The sequence below is a fragment of the Diceros bicornis genome, chromosome 29 (genome assembly GCF_020826845.1).
Source record: "Diceros bicornis minor isolate mBicDic1 chromosome 29, mDicBic1.mat.cur, whole genome shotgun sequence".
Lineage (NCBI taxonomy): Eukaryota > Metazoa > Chordata > Mammalia > Perissodactyla > Rhinocerotidae > Diceros > Diceros bicornis.
In genome coordinates, this window is record NC_080768.1 from 21,143,600 (window position 1) to 21,161,470 (window position 17,871).

A 17,871-nucleotide genomic window follows, 5' to 3' on the forward strand; every position below is an offset into this window, starting at 1 on the left:
CAAATGGAAGGGAGGCGTGATGGATCCCCTCCTGATGCGGTAGAAGTGCTTGGGGTTTGGAGTCCATAGTCTAGGTTTTTGTCGATCTACTCTTAGTTAGAAGTTACCTAACTTCTCTGAGTATAATTTCCTCACGGTGATATGAAGTTAATATGTAGTTTGCTGGCTTGTTATGGAGCTTGAATAAAATGGTAATATACACGAAGAAACTGGCCCAGTGCCTGGTCCATCACAGGCAACTCAAGAAAAGAGAGCTGCAACCAGCACCATCATCTAAGTATCCACCTTTTTGCTCCAAAATAGTAGGGCGTCGTTGGTGTCACTCTCCCATTGGGTAATTTTTCTTTAGCTTCTCTATGAAATTTGAGGCAAGGTTCCCAAACTACTAAGACCTGCAAAGAATGACGTACAGCTCATAAACTCAGCAGCACTAAACCCAAGTAGAGTCGGCACTGTTGACCTTCAGAATCTAACTGCCTCCAATTGTCCCTTCCATTGATTGACTTTCCCATGGTTGTCCCTCTCATACTCTGACAAGTGTCCTCTACTGCCAAGTGATCCCAGCTTAGCTCCAGTGCTCAGCCTGCGTGTCTCTGCCATCTGAGCCACACGCCCTTCGTGGAATGACTCACCATTTGCTTCCGCAAAAACTCGTCAAAAACCCCCTCTCCGTCTCCTCAGGACAAAAGCATGAAGCTTCCCTCACTCCAGTGAGTCCTTGATACTTCACCTTCATGCATATATATCTTGTGTTTTCCTGTTGTCTTCAGACAGTAAATCCTTAACTGCAGAGATTCCTGCTTCCTATGAAAACATATTTATATAATATGCTTTCCATTTTCATGAGTAATTGATAAATATTTATGGGCATTTGAGGTTTTAAAGTTCCTTTTTATTTAAGAACAATGTGTGAAAATTAAAACTGTAAAGTGAGAAGAAAATAGCCCATAGCTCAACCACCCTGACATTTTTATTTTTGCATATTCTCTTGTCTTTTTTATATGGTATATACAGCTTTCTACTGTGATTGTTTTTTAAGGTATAATTTACGTACAATGGAATGCTTAGTGTTCCAGCAGTTTTGACAAACACATACAGTCATATAACCTACAGTTTTACCAGGGTATAGAAGGTTTCTATCACCCCAGAAAATTCCCTCATGCCCCTTTCCAGTACACCCCTCTTGCCCTAGAAGCAAACACTGATCTGATTTTTATCACCATAGGTTACTTTTGTGTATTCTAGAATTTCATATAAATGGAAACATTCAGTATGTTCTTTTTTGTGTCTGGCTTCTTTCATACAGCATAATGTTTTTGAGATTCTTCCATGTTATTTTATGTGTATTCTGATCTTTTTAACTTATGTCAAGCATTTTTCCATGTTGCTTCATAGTCTTCATTATGGTCATGTTTAATGACTATGGGCAAGTCTATCGAGTGGATGTGGCATAATTTCACTTACCCCTCAAATAGTGTTATAGAATAGTGAGGATTTCATTGTCAGCGGTTTTCCTACCCATTCCCACGGTTTCACCTACAACCTATAGGGTGATGACTCACAAGTTTATTTTTCTAGTCCTCTCCTTCCCAAGCTGCAGATGCATTTTTTCCTGGTGAAGAGCTGCCTCCAGGTGAGCCAATCCAGTGTAATCAGACCTTCCTGACTCCTTGGCCCCTTGCTTCCTGAACCTTCTGCAGCGTCTCCTCATTCAGACCTATTCCTCATTCTATTCATCAGCTTCTGCAGTGGTGTTATTGTTCACTTGCCACCCAAGCTATCAACTGAGGTCACGCTGCTTCTCCTCCCCCTCCACCTGCATACCAGTCTGCGCTCTAAATATTGCTGAGATCCGTCCCTCCTCAGCATTCTGGCTGCTGCTGTTCTAATTTAAGCCCCATCATTTCTTATCTAGAATATATTCCAACAGGTCACCTTGCCTCCAGGCCCACTTCTCCCCTCTCTACATGCTACCAGAACTACTTACAGATCTCACATGTGTCCTCTACTCACATTTTGAACAAACATAAGTGACTCCATTTTGGCTTTGGGGAAAAGTCCAGATGTACTAAAGCCACCATGTATGTTTTGACCATAACCTTCCCTCCCAATTCATGATGTCTGGACTCATTCACCTTTCTTCACACCTTCTTTCCCCTCCCCAGGTCCCAGCCATGGGTTCATTCTTAGCTCTTTTGCACCTCTTTGACGCGTGTCATCCTCTCTGCTTGAAACATGCTCTCCTCTCTCCACTACCTTTCTATTTTTTGCCTCTCAAGCTCCTTCTCATTTACGATTTTTTTTAAGTCCTACCTGGAATATCCTGTCATCTGTTGAGTTTTGCCCAAATCTTTGAAGCAAGTTAATTGCACCTTCTACTATGCCCTTCAAGGTACTTTGTTCTGATAGTTACTTGTTTATAGACCTCTTCTCACAGTCCAAAACCATGAGAGCTTCAAGGGCAAGGCCAATATCTCCTTCATCTTTGTAGCTCTACTGGCTAATACCTTGTGCCTGGCACTTAGTACTTCCGTGAATGAATGAGGACAGTAGCTAGGGAAGTTGATTTTATCCTTATAATATGATAATAATTGTTTTTCTGGATAAATGTTTTCCGATAAACTGTTCAAAAAGAACATGTAGGAATGAATAATAATAAAGTAAGGTGAGCTCTAATTCTCTTAGAAACATTTTATATTATGTCTGACAATCCCAGTTAATCAGATCATTTTGAAAGTGTCAGCCCTTGAAATAGATTACAGTTCAATTTAATGGTCTACATCCACAGCAAACATTTGGCCTCTGAGATAGGGAATAAATGTGTCATTCTGATTTTTCCAGAGTCGTGTTAGATCAAAACTGGCGTAATAGAGAGCCATAATTATGATCTTTTGAGGTTCCTATTGTTTTTTTATTAATGTTAATCATTGAAATCACATTTTTAATCTAAATGATGAAAAGATATTTTGTATTTCAAAATTATTTTTTAGCCATCAGAATTAATAGCTAATTTATATCTTTTTATATATTTGTCCTGATTGTTTCTATTTCATGACACAAATGGGATTTTAACCCTTAATTCACTAAAAATTCTGGGAATTCTCATAATAATTATGTAAAAGACTAGTTGATTTTGCCCTCTGTTTGTAAAAATTAGAAGATGGATATGAGTGTAATATTTATTGAGTGCCTACTCTTTCCTAATAGCAGTGTTCAGTTCTAAGTCTACTGGTTTGCATTTTATAAAAAAAGAAAAGAAAAAATTGAGGCTCAAAAGTTAAGTAACTTTCTAAGGTCAAACAGGGAGAAACGAAAGCACCTGGATGAGAACCTAGGATGGCTAGACTGCCAAACTCCTGTAATCACAACAGGAAAAGCATGATGAAACTATTTGAAAGGTTGGAAAATCATTTGATATAAACGCTGGTTTGCATTGATACCTCCTTTTGGAATCTTTTTATTCAAGTCAAGAGTTTAAGAAGTATTGTTACATTAAAATATGTCTTGTTATTAAAATAGGGAAAATTGACAGCATACAAAGTGTCTAATCAACACTTAACTGGTGTCTGAGAACTTGAGGCTACCTCACACCTTGTGGAATGTGTTCATTTATCACTGGTTTCGTCTATAGTTGTGGTTTAACAAGACTGTGTATTTAAAGTAATTTTAAAACTCTTTACAGTTAAGTCACTTTTGAGTTGCAGAATTCCAGAAGTGATTTTTGAAGTGGGCTTTAATGAAAAATCTATTATTATAATGAAAACCAACTGTATGCCAAAACAGAATTCTTTCTGAGTTGATTGAAGTTGGAGTTGACACCAGCTCAAACTTAGCTCATTCTTTTTCTACCCATGTCTGTCTATCCTAAATTTAGACTTTGGCTGGCTGTATCTCTTAAGTACAAGGCGTATTCTTCCACCTGTACAAAAGCCCAGTATTACCAAGGATATCTGTTCTGAAAGCCTATTGAGTCGTGTTCCTTGTCCTAACTTGTCCTCGTCCAGTTTAGATATGTTCAGCTTTTCCTAATTTAATGTCATTTGTCTAGCACAGTGGTTCTCCAACTTCATTGTATAATAAAATAGAACTGGTTGAAATGCAGATTTCCAGTTCTGACTCAGGTGGCATGGGATGGAGTCCAGGAATCCACTTTTTTTATATATATTTATTTATTTATTGTGGTTATTGTCTAGCCATGTCCCTTTCCACACCGTAGGAAAGAAATAAGCACTCCTCCTGTGCTGCAGGAATGGGGCCTGTGATCAGCGCAGGGCCAACGATTTCACTGGTTAGCACAGACCTAAATGGGGGCAGCAAGTGCTGACCCCCCTTTTTGGCCAAGACGCCCAGAAAGCAGAGTGAGCGGGCTTCTGCAGTGTGGCCAAGTTGCCAGCTGTGTGAATGTGGACGGCGTGTGATGGAATCGCTGACCCAGAGAAACAGGAACTTGAGAAAGAGGGTAAGCTAATGTTGTATTCCGGGAACCCACTTCTAATGACCATCCGGGTGATTCTGATGCAGCTGCCCCCTGGACTACACTTGGTCACTGCACGAACTGCCCAGAATGTTGTTTCCTTGATGTAAAACAGTATATATGAATCAAGTAAGCACAGTAAGAGAGTGAATAATACCAGACAACTCCAGCTGAATTGAGTCCATTCTTGTACATAGGCTTCCAGATTTTATGCGCACCAGCCAATTGTACCTGCCCTTTTGAACCTTACACCTTAAAAATGAATCATCAGGGAGGAGAGGCAAGATAGTACCTGCCTTGAAATCACCTTTTTTTTTTTTTTTGAGGAAGATCAGCCCTGAGCTAACATCTGTGCTAATCCTCCTCATTTTGCTGAGGAAGACCAGCTCTGAGCTAACATCTATTGCCAATCCTCCTTTTTTTTCCCCCAAAGCCCCAGTAGATAGTTGTACATCCTTCTAGTTGTTGTATGTGGGACGCGGCCTCAGCATGGCCGGAGAAGCGGTGAGTCGGTGCGTGCCCGGGATCCGAACCTGGGCCGCCAGTAGCAGAGCGCGCACATTTAACTGCTAAGCCACGGGCCGGCCCACAGAAATCACCTTTTTATTAACATTAAATTTATGCTTTTGATTAAAATGTGATTTCCTTTAAGTCTTACCTCATTTTTCCCAGGCCTGAAGCTTAGAACATCATGTCAGTTATTCAGCCAGACTTGCATCTCCGATCCACTTTCATTCCTAAGTGTTTTCGTTGGTCTGTGGAGTGTTTGCTGCTGTGATTATGAGAGCATCTGTTTTGAGGCATGTTGTTGGCCAGTGAGTAAGTTGAAAAACAGCAAAACCTTTCCAGACTTGATTGGCAGGGAGAGCCTGAGGCTGCGTGGAGGCCCAGCCGGCACCTGTGTACTAAGGTCGGCCGACTGGGCCAGATCATCACCCACATGCAAATAAGATTTTTTTCAGGGCTAATCAGTGCAGGGGAAAAAAAGATCATTTTCACCTGCTTTCTTTTGCAGTCTGTCTAGCTTCCACAAGAGAATTAAGCCCTAACACCTTGGCACGTCCATTGTGCGTATGAATTAACTTCTCTCTTATGCATCTCAAGTTGAGAAAATAGCCACTCAGGTCAGGTTCGGTGTTCTGTGCTGCAGAACCTACATTTACAACGGCTGAGCAGATGGAGTTCTAGACCCAATCCTGCCACTTCAGTGCCCTCTCTAGTCGGAGATTTACGATAATACCTATCTTATTAACTCAAAGCATTGTTATATTGCATGAAATAATAAGTGAGAGAGTGCCTTATAAAGTATGAACTGAGTTTTAAAGCTGAGGTGATATTATTTATGGACAATTGATTTGATAGTACAGGGCTTTTGTAAAAGTAAATTCTTCATAAGTTAGGATTAGTAGAAGGCTTTGAAATCAGTTCATGCCAATTCATATAATTCCCAAGAGCAATCAGAAAGCCATTTGTAGCTAATTTTGAAATTTAGAAAAAGACCTTTGTCTACCACGGGTCGGCCAAATTTCTTGGTCACATGAAAAAGGAGTACCTTTTGGGAAGCAAAACCTGGGGCTCTTAGGAGTAGGTGATCGTTCCACGGACAGTCCGTGAAGACTCGCTCTACAAAACATAATACTATCCATTTCACTGTATCCTCACCAAACTATGAGGTTAGCAGAGCAGGTGGTACTTATTCCTACCTTGCATATCAGGAAACTGATATGCAGAAGGTTGGAAATGCCTGCTGTCAGTCTAGGGGCCCACACTTGTTTCCCTGTAAGCTACCGCCTCTCCACAAAGGAGCAATTTACCTAAAAAATGGCTTCTTGGTTCGTTTGATCAGTTATATTGCTATCTCCAATTTTAAACAGGTTAGATCCCCCCATTTAAGAGAGTAACTAACAGTCACTTGCCCGGGAAGTGTGTCATGACCGGATTTCCTTTAGTAGAATAAAATTATGAAATAATCACACTACTACGGTAGGACATAGTATCCCCATCGGGTTCTGGAGCTGGGGTGCAGGAGAAGTAAGATAAGATGTTTATTTGTTCCCCTTCCTTTTACACACAGTTGGCAACATATTATACAGCTGTTTTGCACCTTTCTTTTTCAATTAACATTTCTTAAAGATCAATACTAAGGACGTTCCTCAGTCTTTTTTTTTAGCTGCTGTCAAATTATTTTATTTTTTGCAAAACATTCCATTATGTAGATATACCATAATTTAACCAGTTCCTTCTTGATGGACACTAGATTGTTTCTAATGTTTTGCTGTTACAAAAATGCTCCGGTGAATAGCCTCATGTGTCCCTCATTTTATGTCTGGGAATATACCTGTAAGATAAATTCTTATTAGTGGAATTGCTGGGTCAAAGGAATAGGCAGAGAATATCAGACAAGCCCAAATTGAGGACATTGTATAAAATACCTGACTCGTCAAAATTGTCAAGATTATGAAACACAATAAAAGAAAAAAGACAAACTCATAGATCCAAGAAGACTAAGGAGACGTGACAACTAAATACAATGTGGTATCTTGGATTGGATCCTGGAACAAAAAAAAGAAGAAAATGGACAAAGTTTGGAGTTTAGTTAATAATAATGCACCAATGTTGGTTTCTTAGTTTTGACGAATGTCCCCTGGTAATCCATGATGTTAGTATTAGGGGAAACTGGGTGAGAGCTAGCTGGGAACTCTCTCTCCTATCTTTGCAACTTTTCAGAAAATCCAAAATTATTCTAAAATAAAGTTTATTCTTAAAAAGGCATTAGTGAAATCTGAATAAAGTCTGTAGTAGAGTTAATAGAATTGTTCCAATGGTAAAACCTTGGTAAACATTTTAGCAAATGTCCCATGGTTATATAAGATGGTAACATTTGGGGAAGCTGGGTGAAGGGTCTAAGGAACTTTCTGTACTACTTTTGTACTTTCTGTATAAATCTAAAATTATTCCACAATTAAAAGTTTAAAAAAAAAGAATGTTTACCCTGAGAAGTGTGTGCTATCAACGAAAGGAGTGAAGGTGCCCAGAACTAAAAGCAGGTGTCTGACTTCCCAGGTGGCCAAAGAGAGGTTGAGAGAAGGCCCCAAAGCCGGCAAACAGAGCTGGATGTGGGCGTCTCATTTCCGTCACAGACGGTGCAGAGAAGGGGAGCTCTGCTCGAGGAAGGGTCAGCACCCCCAGCAGGCCTGCTGGAAGCATCTAGAGAAAGTGTTTGTGTGTGTCCAGTTGGGGAACGGAGTCATCTTCCTTTCCTGTTTGTTTTTTCTTTCTGTCACAATCTCTTATACGGCATCACAAAAATTTGCATGACCTTTCATGCGACCTACCTCTCTACTTTTATATTTCCTTTTTTTACATTTTATGTTCAATTTAGATAAAATCACCTAAAAGTTGGGGAAATCCTATTGCATATAATGTCAAGAACAATAGTAGTAGAAAGTGAAGATCTGAGATGGGTCTGGACCATAGCACCCTACTGTCGGTGTGTGCGTGTGTATTAAACTTCTCTGAATACTTGTCAAGCAATGCTTATTTTTAACTGTCATGGTCTGCCATGGAACCCCAAGCGTGTTCTGTGAGGACTCTTCGAACACATTTGAATTGTTGGACTTTGGCAAAGCTGGTAATAATACAGTAACATTTGTTGCATCCTCACTCTGGTCAGGCACTAGCCCAGAGGCTTCACATGTATTAATTTATTTAATCCTGCAAGGAAGGCACTAATATTATCTCTATTTTAAAAATGAGGAAATGAATGCTTAGAAAGCTTAAGTAATTTGCTCAAATCATGTAGCAGGTAAATGGTGTGGCTGAGATTTGAACCTAAATATTCTGGCTCTATTCTGTTAAGACATTTATTTATGTCCCTGAGAATTAAAATATTTTTGGTTGTCTCATGATGAAGGCTGCTACTCAGATATAAAAATTGAGAAAGCTCTGCATCATTTCAAAAGAATATTGACAATTTAGGGCCATGGTTGTGTAATGTTTTTCTCTGTAAACAGTACGTTTATCAATGACAAAGGGAAATTAGTCTCTATGAGATGGAAATAATAAAAATATGACTTCCCCTTCCTAGCAAAGGCCTCCAGGCTTAATTGGGTAATGGCTGCATTTCTGCTCCTTGGGGAAAACTGCTAAAGGACTGGGATAAATCCAATTCTATTTTTCAGAGGTTATATTTGACTGTGACATTGGGCCTTTTCTAGATGTCATCCAAGTAATTATTTGGAAAGGAAAATTTGCAAGCATTTCACCACTTCTGAAATATTTTTTCCTTGCTGAGTTATCCATGTTTTAAACTGTCAGCGAGTGTCTCTAGGTTGTTCCTGTTCTGTTGACGGCCTAGGATTCTTCTCAGGCCTGGTTCATCCCAGGGTGAAAATGTTGACTTTTGATCTGTAACGTGGCCTTATGTTTTAGGGCTGATCTTGTAAATGAGTTGGTTTCTTTCCTTCTTAATTCTGAAAACTCTATTTCTCATTTTAAGGTAGGGTGCTGGCAGATAGCCTTTGCAGTTTACCAATATGTGTACAAAAGTTATAACCCATCGATTCTTCTACAGGCAGTGGTCTTTTGGTGCCTTTAATCACCAGCATGTTTTTAAAAATTGACTATTAGAATGGTTAAGACAGCAAGACAAAAGGACTCGTTTGTACTGTGTGGATATTGTATTTGTGCAGTAATTTCTTGAAAACAGTATCACCTGAAACTGTGCAAAAACTCCATTTGCTTAGTCCAGATTCTGGAAGGTTTTATGTTTGGTTTTGGCTTTGCTGGGTATCTGGTTAATTGACTGAAAGGGAGTGGAATCTGGAGAATACACAAGGAAGAGATAAGACTGAGAACAGCAGTAAGAGCAAGTACAAGTGGCTTTAGAACTCTTTCCTAAACTGTAATAAGTACGAGGAAAGGTCCATGACTATAACCGTGGAGTGACGTCCCCTCTCCCTCACCACCGACAGGAGCACTCTGAGAACCCTGATACAACGTTTACATGTGTGTCCTTCCAAAAAGTATTTCATGAGTCTTGATGCCAAATAAATGTTTCCTCAGGAACCCAGGCCAATGAATTCAAAGCAAAGCCATTTGTGTGAGCGATGGTTCCAGCCCAGCTGTTCTCCGCACAGCACCCCAGGCCGGTAAACAGAGCAAAGGTCTGCGCACAGCTGCGGGCTGATGTCACCGTCTGTTGCCGGGCCTGTTGTACTAACAGCCGTAAACCACCGCCTCCCCGATCTCACCCCTTTTTATCCTTCCTCTTCCCTCCCATGTCCTCCCTTCACCTCGTTCACAGTGGCCAACAAAACTGAACACGAGTTTGGCTTTTTTTCTTTAACAGAGAAAACGCCCCGTCCAGTGGCTAATGTGAGAGGATTTCCGTATATCCTATTTGATTTTAAAGGCGGATACACCATAATTATACATTCACACTGATGGTTGTTTGATTATAAGCAGATGTGTTAAAATTCAGCAGGTATAGCATACTGTTAACTTCCAGAAGTTCTAGTTTTTGGTTCACTTAGACGTTCCTATGTCTGATATGAGCATTCAGATGGGCTGGGATCATGTTATTACTTTTTTTCACTTTGCTGATATCCAAAATTCCAAGAGAATTCAGGGGAAAAGGCTGTGTGAAACCAAGATTTCTCTGACTAGAAAGCTATTTGTTGCCTTGATTGACAGCTTGCAAAATATTTTTCTGTTTGCTACTTTCGTATGGAGTTCTAATATGGAATTCACACAAGGAGGCTGGTGGCCCCATCATTTTATTTTTGTACTTTGGAAAGTTAGTAGAAGCTCATGTGTTTACTCATTTGACTAACATTTGCCTTCTTGAATCATTTTTTTCTCCTTTGATAAATATTTAGAGCAATAAAAAGGAAAAGTGAAGAGGACGTTCTGTAGCAATCAGCATAGCCATTATCTTTTAGTAAATTTTTTTAAAGAAAAAAATAACTTCCAAAATTTAGTCCCAAAGGACTGAATTGTCAGTGGTATTCCATTTGATGGCCTCTAAAATCTGGCTTCCATCTCCCTTTTTGGTTCTTATCTCCAACTTTTCTGCCTTGTGAATGTTCTAGTCCCCAAGACACGCTACAGTCTCCCACCATTGCTCTGTTGGAATATGGTTTTCACCCTCAATATCAGAATTGTATTTATGTCATATGGCTCAATTTTAAAATCTGCTGACCAAATCAAAACCGTAATGAGATACCACTTCACACCCATTAGCATGGCTATTATAAAAAAGAGAGAAAAAAAAAATTTTGGTGAGTATGTGGAGAAATTGGAACCCTTGTACACTGCTGGTGGGAATGTAAAATGGGGCAGCCACTATGGAAAACAGTATGGCGGGTCCTCAAATAATAATAGAGTTACCATATGATCCAGCAATTCCACTTCTGAGTATATACCCAAAAGAATTGAAAGCAGGGACTTGAGCAGATATTTGCACACCCATGTTCATAACAGCATTATTCACAACAGCCAAAAGGTAGAAGCAACCCGTGTCCACTGACAGATAAATGGATAAAATGTGTTGTATACATACAATAGAATATTATCCAGCTTTAAAAAGAAAGGAAATTCTCACATGCTGCAACATGGATGAACCTTGACGATGTTATGCTGAGTGAAATAAGCCAGTCACAAGAGGACAAATTCTGATGATTCCATTTACATGAGGTACTTAGAGTAGTAAAATTCAGAAAGACAGAAAGTAGAGTGGTGGTTGCCAGTGGCTGAGGGGAGAGGGGTGTGGGAGTTATTAAATTGGTATGGAGTTTCAGTTTGGGAAGACAGTTCTGGAGATGGATGGTGGTGATGGTTACACAACAATATGAATGTACTTAATGCCACAGAACTCTACACTTAAAAATGATTATAATGATAAATTTTGTTATGTATATTTTATCACAGTTAAAAAAAATTTTTTTTTAATCTGCTGACCAAACCTTCCGTACCACCCTAGCTGGATGTAACCTACGTTGAGTGCCATTCATTGGACGCTTAGGTACTGCCCAATATTGTTGCTTCTCATACATATGTGTCTTGTCTTCTCAGTTAGGCCATGATCCTCCCAAGGAGAGGCTCTGTCTTGTTTCTCACCAGTTCCTGGCACAAGAGGCAGCTGAGTGGGGTGGAGGCAGACAGATTCAGAATCCAACCTGCTTACTGCGATCCAGTCCTCTGCCACTTAGCTATGTGCCGGTGCGAGAATTATCTAACCTCTGTTGGTTTCCTTCTTTAATCGTTTAGTAATAAGGTTCTCACAGGACTTCTGTGAGGGTTAGATGAGGTGACATGTGTAGGGAGCCCCATTCTGGGGCAGTCATCAAGTAGTTTTGTTTTTAATGTTAGTTCCTTTCTCCTTCAATAAATATTTGTGGGTTTATTTGAATTTTAGGGTTCTCTCTAGCAGACACGATTCTTATTATTATTTCAATATGGCCCATTTTACCTCTGAAAGAATACTGGTAGAAACAAGTGACTGGTATTTCTACTGCCATGTGGGCTTGTGCCAAGAAAACAAGTCTGTCATTGCCAGAAATTCATCCCGGGAACCAGCCCATTTCACGTTACTTAGGTAGAATAATCGTTGATCTAAACAATCCTCTTCTCTGCCCTGAAACAATCTGTTTCCACAACTCCAGAAATACATATTCCTTACCAAAGGAGAGGCAAGGATTAATTTAACAGACTTACCAGTACCCATTTTATATTAGCCCATGGGCACACTGGGATATTGAGAACATGCCTCCTCCTAACAGATACATAGCACTCCTTTTGCATGTATTCAACATCAGTGAAGGAAGGCTGGAAAAGTCCAAAGTCAAGCTTCCTGAGAAACGATAGGGATCTTCCAGGATTTATTATAGTGTGTGTGGATATGTAGTTATGTGCGAGTTCTGCAGTGTGTCGTTAGTCATTCTGTTTTAGGTAGTGGTGGTGAAGAGGTAGGTTGCTCTGATTTTAAATTGTCTATCAATTTTCTTTGCCCTTTTAAAATGTTAACCTTTCGATATATTTTCATAGTATATTGTAGCTTCTAAAGTGTATTTTTCCTAAGTTTTATGCTCTGGTGATTTGTGTTCAATATATTCTACTATTTTGTTTTTATTACTGTATTTTTTGTGTGTGTGTGAGGAAGATCAGCCCTGAGCTAACATCCGACATCAATTTTCCTCTCTTTGCCGAGGTAGATTGGCCCTGGGCTAACATCCATGCCCATCTTCCTCCACTTTATATGGGACACCACCACAGCATGGCTTGACAAGTGGTGCGTCGGTGCGCGCCCGGGATCCGAACCTGTGAACCCCCCGGGCCACCAGAGCAGAGCACGCACTTAACCGCTACACCCCCAGGCCGGCCCCCAGTACTGTATTTTTTGAAATAACGAGTTGAAATCAGCTCAAACTAAGTACAAGCTTAAAATCCATTTGTTTCTTCTCTGGGATCTTCCCGGTTCTTTCTGCAGCTAGTTTCTCCCTACTGGCTGGCAGCCCTTAGAGACGCCTCGGCCAATCAGAGCCTCCTCTCTCATGGCCCCTGCACTGATTGGTCACCACGCAAAAGGGGACTCTTCGCTTGGGAACCTGGCCCTTCTCAAGCGCTCCTCTTACTTCTTGCTAGACAGTTGTGTTTTTTTTTGCTGCCGGAGACCATTTCCTCTTGTTCCTTTTTACTGTTCACTTCTATGCTATTGTGTTTGAAATCTGGTTACGAGAGAAGAGAGTACTCGGAGAGTGCTGTGTTTACACTTCCAGAGCATCACAGCTGTGTGTGAATGTTATGAATTTAGGACAGTTAGCAGCTTAAATGTCATCTTCTCTTTTCTTTTTCCTCTCTTTTCAGTCACTGCTTCAGCCACCTGTGAGAAATTAGAAAAAGCCAGGAATGAGTTGCAAATAGCCTATGAAGGATTTGTCCAGAAGTTAACCCAGCAGCACCAGACTGATCTAACAGAGCTAGAGAATCGGCTGAAAGAATTTTACACCAGCGAGTGTGAAAAGCTTCAGAACATTTACCTTGAAGAAGCAGAGAAGTACAAAAATCAATTGCAGGAGCAGGTCTGTGCTTTTGGAATTGGAGCGTGTTCTTGGTCGTGGCCATTTATTTGAATTCTAATTGTTGTTTGCTGGTGAACTTGCTTTGATGAACTTCTCTTGTTCATCAAAAGAAGGGATGTTGAACATCCCTGGATGACCTTTTTTTTTGGTTTTTTATTTAAATAAGTGAAAAGGTTTTTTCTTAATTTTTTTTCTTATGATCAAAGCAATGTACATATGTTGAGCAAAAAAGGAGAAGAAAAAAAGAAAGAAAAGATAAAATTAAAAACAACCCCTTATCCTACGACCTTGAAATAATCCCTTTGTGAGCATTCTGGTGTTGTGCGGCTAAACCATTGGCTTGCATTTCTTCTTCTTTTTTAAAATGGCACTTGTTTAATAACCCATATTTTTCACTTAATAGTATATCATAAGCCTCTGTTTAATTTCCTTGGTGTCCTTTGCTTTTTAAGGAAGATTAGCCCTGAGCTAGCATCTGTTGCCAATCCTCCTCTTTTTTGCTGAGGAAGATGGCACTGGGCTAACATCCATGCCCATCTTCCTCTATTTTATATGGGGTGCTGCCACAGCATGGCTTGATAAGCAGTGTGTAGGTCCGTGCCTGGGATCTGAATCCACCAACCCCGGGCCACCGAAGGGAAGTGCTCGAATGTAACCGCTATGCCACTGGGCTGGCCCCTCCTTGCTCCCTTTTAAAATCAGTTTTTCATTCAGCAAATATTTACAAGAAGTACCTACTATATGCCAGGCATATGCTAGGGACTGAGCATATAGAGGTCAATGTGACAGGCATGGAGCTTATGTGGTCCTGTCCTCGTGGAACATATTCTCATTGCTTATGATGGACTTGGCCGTTTCCATCAGTGAACCCTGGAGAACTTGTGTGTTTGGTTCCTGAGGGGGATGGAGTAAATTGGGAGTGGCAAATCCATGGTGGGTTGTTCTTCACACATGTTAGGTAGCCCTGTAACTTGAATGCAAGCTCATGTGTCAAGTCTCCTAATGTTGCTGCCTGTTATTCAACGTAGGACTTTTGATTTTGCTGGTAAACTATTGTTTTGTTTTCTTATAGTTTGACAACTTAAATGCTGCCCATGAAACCTCTAAGTTGGAAATTGAAGCTGGCCACTCAGAGAAAGTAGAATTGCTAAAGAAGTCCTATGAAACCTCCCTTTCAGGCAAGAATGCTTTCTTCTACTTAAATAGAATAAGATCTAATGGCACAGTGTGATATGTTTTAAAACGGAAGTGATTCATGACTTTCCCTTCCAGAGAATACCCTGTAGTATTCAGTTTGGAGCGTTTTTGGTTTCTTTTTGCATTGTTCATTGTCAGCAGATGCCCTTTCCCCTAAGGATGTGAATAATAATTTGCTATAAATGTCAGCCTTTTAGGAAACAGGATGAACTTTTTAAGAACTGAAAGGCCTTTTCGGTACTAGTTGTACTTTACTGCCTTAGGTCCTGGGAAGTTGAAGGTGTTGTTTTACATCCTGGCCCCGGTAAAGGATGCACTCTAGGCACTCTTGCTCACGATCACTCTTGCACACCAACACTGCTGTGAAATGTAGATGGCACTTGTTGAATAGAGAAAGAATCTTTTCTATTATTTCATCCTGATTGGAAGGGTTGAAGGAAAAGAATAAGGCGCCATCTCTTTCAGAATTTAATTGGCCGTGTAGCTGAAGTTGTTACGCTAAACTCATTGCATCCTACAGAAAAGCATGGGGACGTGGGGTAAGAACCGGCTGTGTGACCTTTGGCAAGGGCCTTTCTCATCAGAAGAATAGAGTTGTTGTGTGAAGTCAGAGATGATTACATGTAAAAGTGACTGGCCCAGGGTAGACATTTAGTAAACTTCCTTCCTGCTAGAAATGGGTTTAATTTTAGACTTCTGTTTGGTTCATGAAAGGCAAATGAGAAAGAGCACAGGAGCTCCAGACCCAGAGTCTGAAGGCAGTCTTGGAGGCCTGCCTCTGAGAAGTACATTGTGTGTTCCCTAAGGTCTCCGGGCCTCTCTGGGCCTCTGTGCTCTCAGTCATAAAATGGGACCATCTGCCCTTCTCACCTCAGAGGGCTAATGTGAGAACAGAGAGCTTAATTTATATAAAAGCATCATACAAATATGAAGTAACGTGGTCATATTGCTTCATAATGAACTCTTATATCTGTGAGCTTTACCAACTCTAGAATACAATGATCTCATAGGATGTTATTGCCTCACAAAATATCACTTCTTTCCAGAAATCAAGAAAAGCCATGAAATGGAAAAGAAATCACTTGAGGATTTGCTTTATGAGAAGCAGGAATCACTAGAGGTGGGTCAATCTCAATACCGCCCCCCACCCCCAAAATCATCATCCTTGAGGTGTGTGTGGTTTGGGTATGTTTCTGTGTACATTTGCTACATTTCTGCTGTCTGCTTGGTAACGTGTGTTCCACATTTCATTGTTTGTGTTTTAGAAACAAATCAATGATCTGAAGAATGAAAATGATGCTTTAAATGAAAAGTTGAAATCAGAAGAACAAAAAAGAACATCAAGAGAGAAAGCAAATTTGGTAAGTTGCGTTGCTTCTCCATCACTACTGAATTTTAATTCTGCTCAGCTGCCTGTTAGAGTCAACTAAGAGTTCAGCAGCTAGAGAAATAATACGCGTTTGGAATCCTTTTCATATCTTGCAGTGTGATTTTTAAACTACATAAAATGGCTTCTTTGTTTACTGGTGTCTTTTTTTTTTAAATCCTAAAACTGACATACAGATGAAGCCCCAATATATCATGAGGGGTCTAAGCTAATACCTACAGGAAGAGAAAAAACTGTCAATTAGGGTCAGGGTTTTATGTGAAGATTTCACTTTTTTTTTTTTTTTAACTTCTATATTGAGATAAAATTTATATACCATGATATGCACCCTTTTAAAATCTATGGTTCAGTGGTTCACAAGTTGTGCATTCTGTCACCAGTATCTAATTCCAGAACATTTTTATCAGCCCAAAAAGAAACCCTGTACCCATTAGCAGTCACTCGCTGTTTTCCCCCCAAACTCCTCAGCGCTAGGGAACCACCAGTCTACTTTGCGTCTCTGTGGATTTGCCTATTCTGGATACTTCTTAGAAATGGAACCGTGCTGTATGTGGCCTTTTGTGTCTGGCTTCTTTCACTTAGCTTATGTTCAGGGTCATGCATATTGTAGCGAGAACAGGTGCTTCATTCCTTTTTATGGCTGAACGATATTTCATTGTATGGACAACCCTCACTTTTGAAAAGTACAAATTTCTCTTGCAAGCTCGACTTTCTCTTGCAACTTGTATTGTTATTCCTTTGCCCTTTTTTTTTTTTTTTTGAGAAAAAAAATTTTTTTTTTCTGCTTCTGTCTATGGCACCACCATTTTCATTCCATATATCTGTGCCCTGGGACTGCAGAAGCAAGGCCTTTTTCGCCACTTAAAATCTGTTGCCAGCTTGCAAACCACATGTGTCGCTCTCTCGGTGAACTCTTTTGCTGATAATCTCACTGGGAGACCCTCTAGACATTTGAATCTAATTAGATGAGATCATCTTTAAGGAAACTTCAAAGCTGTTTATTCTGGAAAACTCTTAGAAAAAGTCAGTGATTTCAAAAACTAAACTTACATGCAGGGTGTAAAACTTACCAGTGGTTCGGGGAACAGGTTCTAAAGAGCTTCCTGGGACTGTAGCAGCTTTGGAAAAACTAAGAAGGAAACAGGTTAAGAAAAGCAGGAATATCTAAATGCCTTACCCCTGTCTGAATGTGCCAAGATTGTGGGGGAAAAAAGCATACAAGAGTGAGGGAAAAGGGGACAGGCTGGCAGAGAAGTAGGAGAAGGTGCAGTGGGAACAAGGCTGTCCATGCTCTAATTTTAAAAACCAACCGAGTAAATTATGCTGTTTCTTTTTAACAAAAGTGAGATAGGATTTGCTATCTTTAGGGTAAAAAAAAAAAAAAAAAAAGAATCATATGTAAAAAGGTGACAGAATGTGCAACTTAGGAAATTTTTGGAAGAGCCCTGGAGTTGAAGATCTGGGAGTCAGTCCCTGCCCCGGCGCCTTCCGGCTCTGGTGCATTCCCTGAGCAGGTCTCTTGAGCTGTGGCACACATCTCCTTCTGTGAGATGAAGGGTTTGATTAAGTAACCCCCTTGGGCCCATTCCCTGATTGTCCCCAAGGATTGGTCCAGAGCATTAACTACTGCCCAGGAGGATCGTTTTGATGATCTGTACCACTGATTCTTGTATGAGAAATTCCCTCATTAAACATCTGATCAGTAGATCTTATGCTGTTAATTTGTATTATGT

General features: G+C 40.2%; 1 protein-coding gene across 5 annotated transcripts in view; it reads left to right on the top strand.

Annotated features, from left to right (window-relative positions):
* Positions 1 to 17,871, top strand: part of MTUS1 (microtubule associated scaffold protein 1) — a 142,701-nt gene that overhangs the window by 120,427 nt on the left and 4,403 nt on the right. For all 5 annotated transcript variants that reach the window (XM_058525073.1, XM_058525071.1, XM_058525072.1 and 2 more), the window contains 4 exons: positions 13,340 to 13,554; positions 14,627 to 14,732; positions 15,798 to 15,871; positions 16,017 to 16,112. In XM_058525073.1, the coding sequence (XP_058381056.1) occupies positions 13,340 to 13,554; positions 14,627 to 14,732; positions 15,798 to 15,871; positions 16,017 to 16,112 (491 nt within the window). The remainder of the gene's footprint in view (positions 1 to 13,339; positions 13,555 to 14,626; positions 14,733 to 15,797; positions 15,872 to 16,016; positions 16,113 to 17,871) is intronic.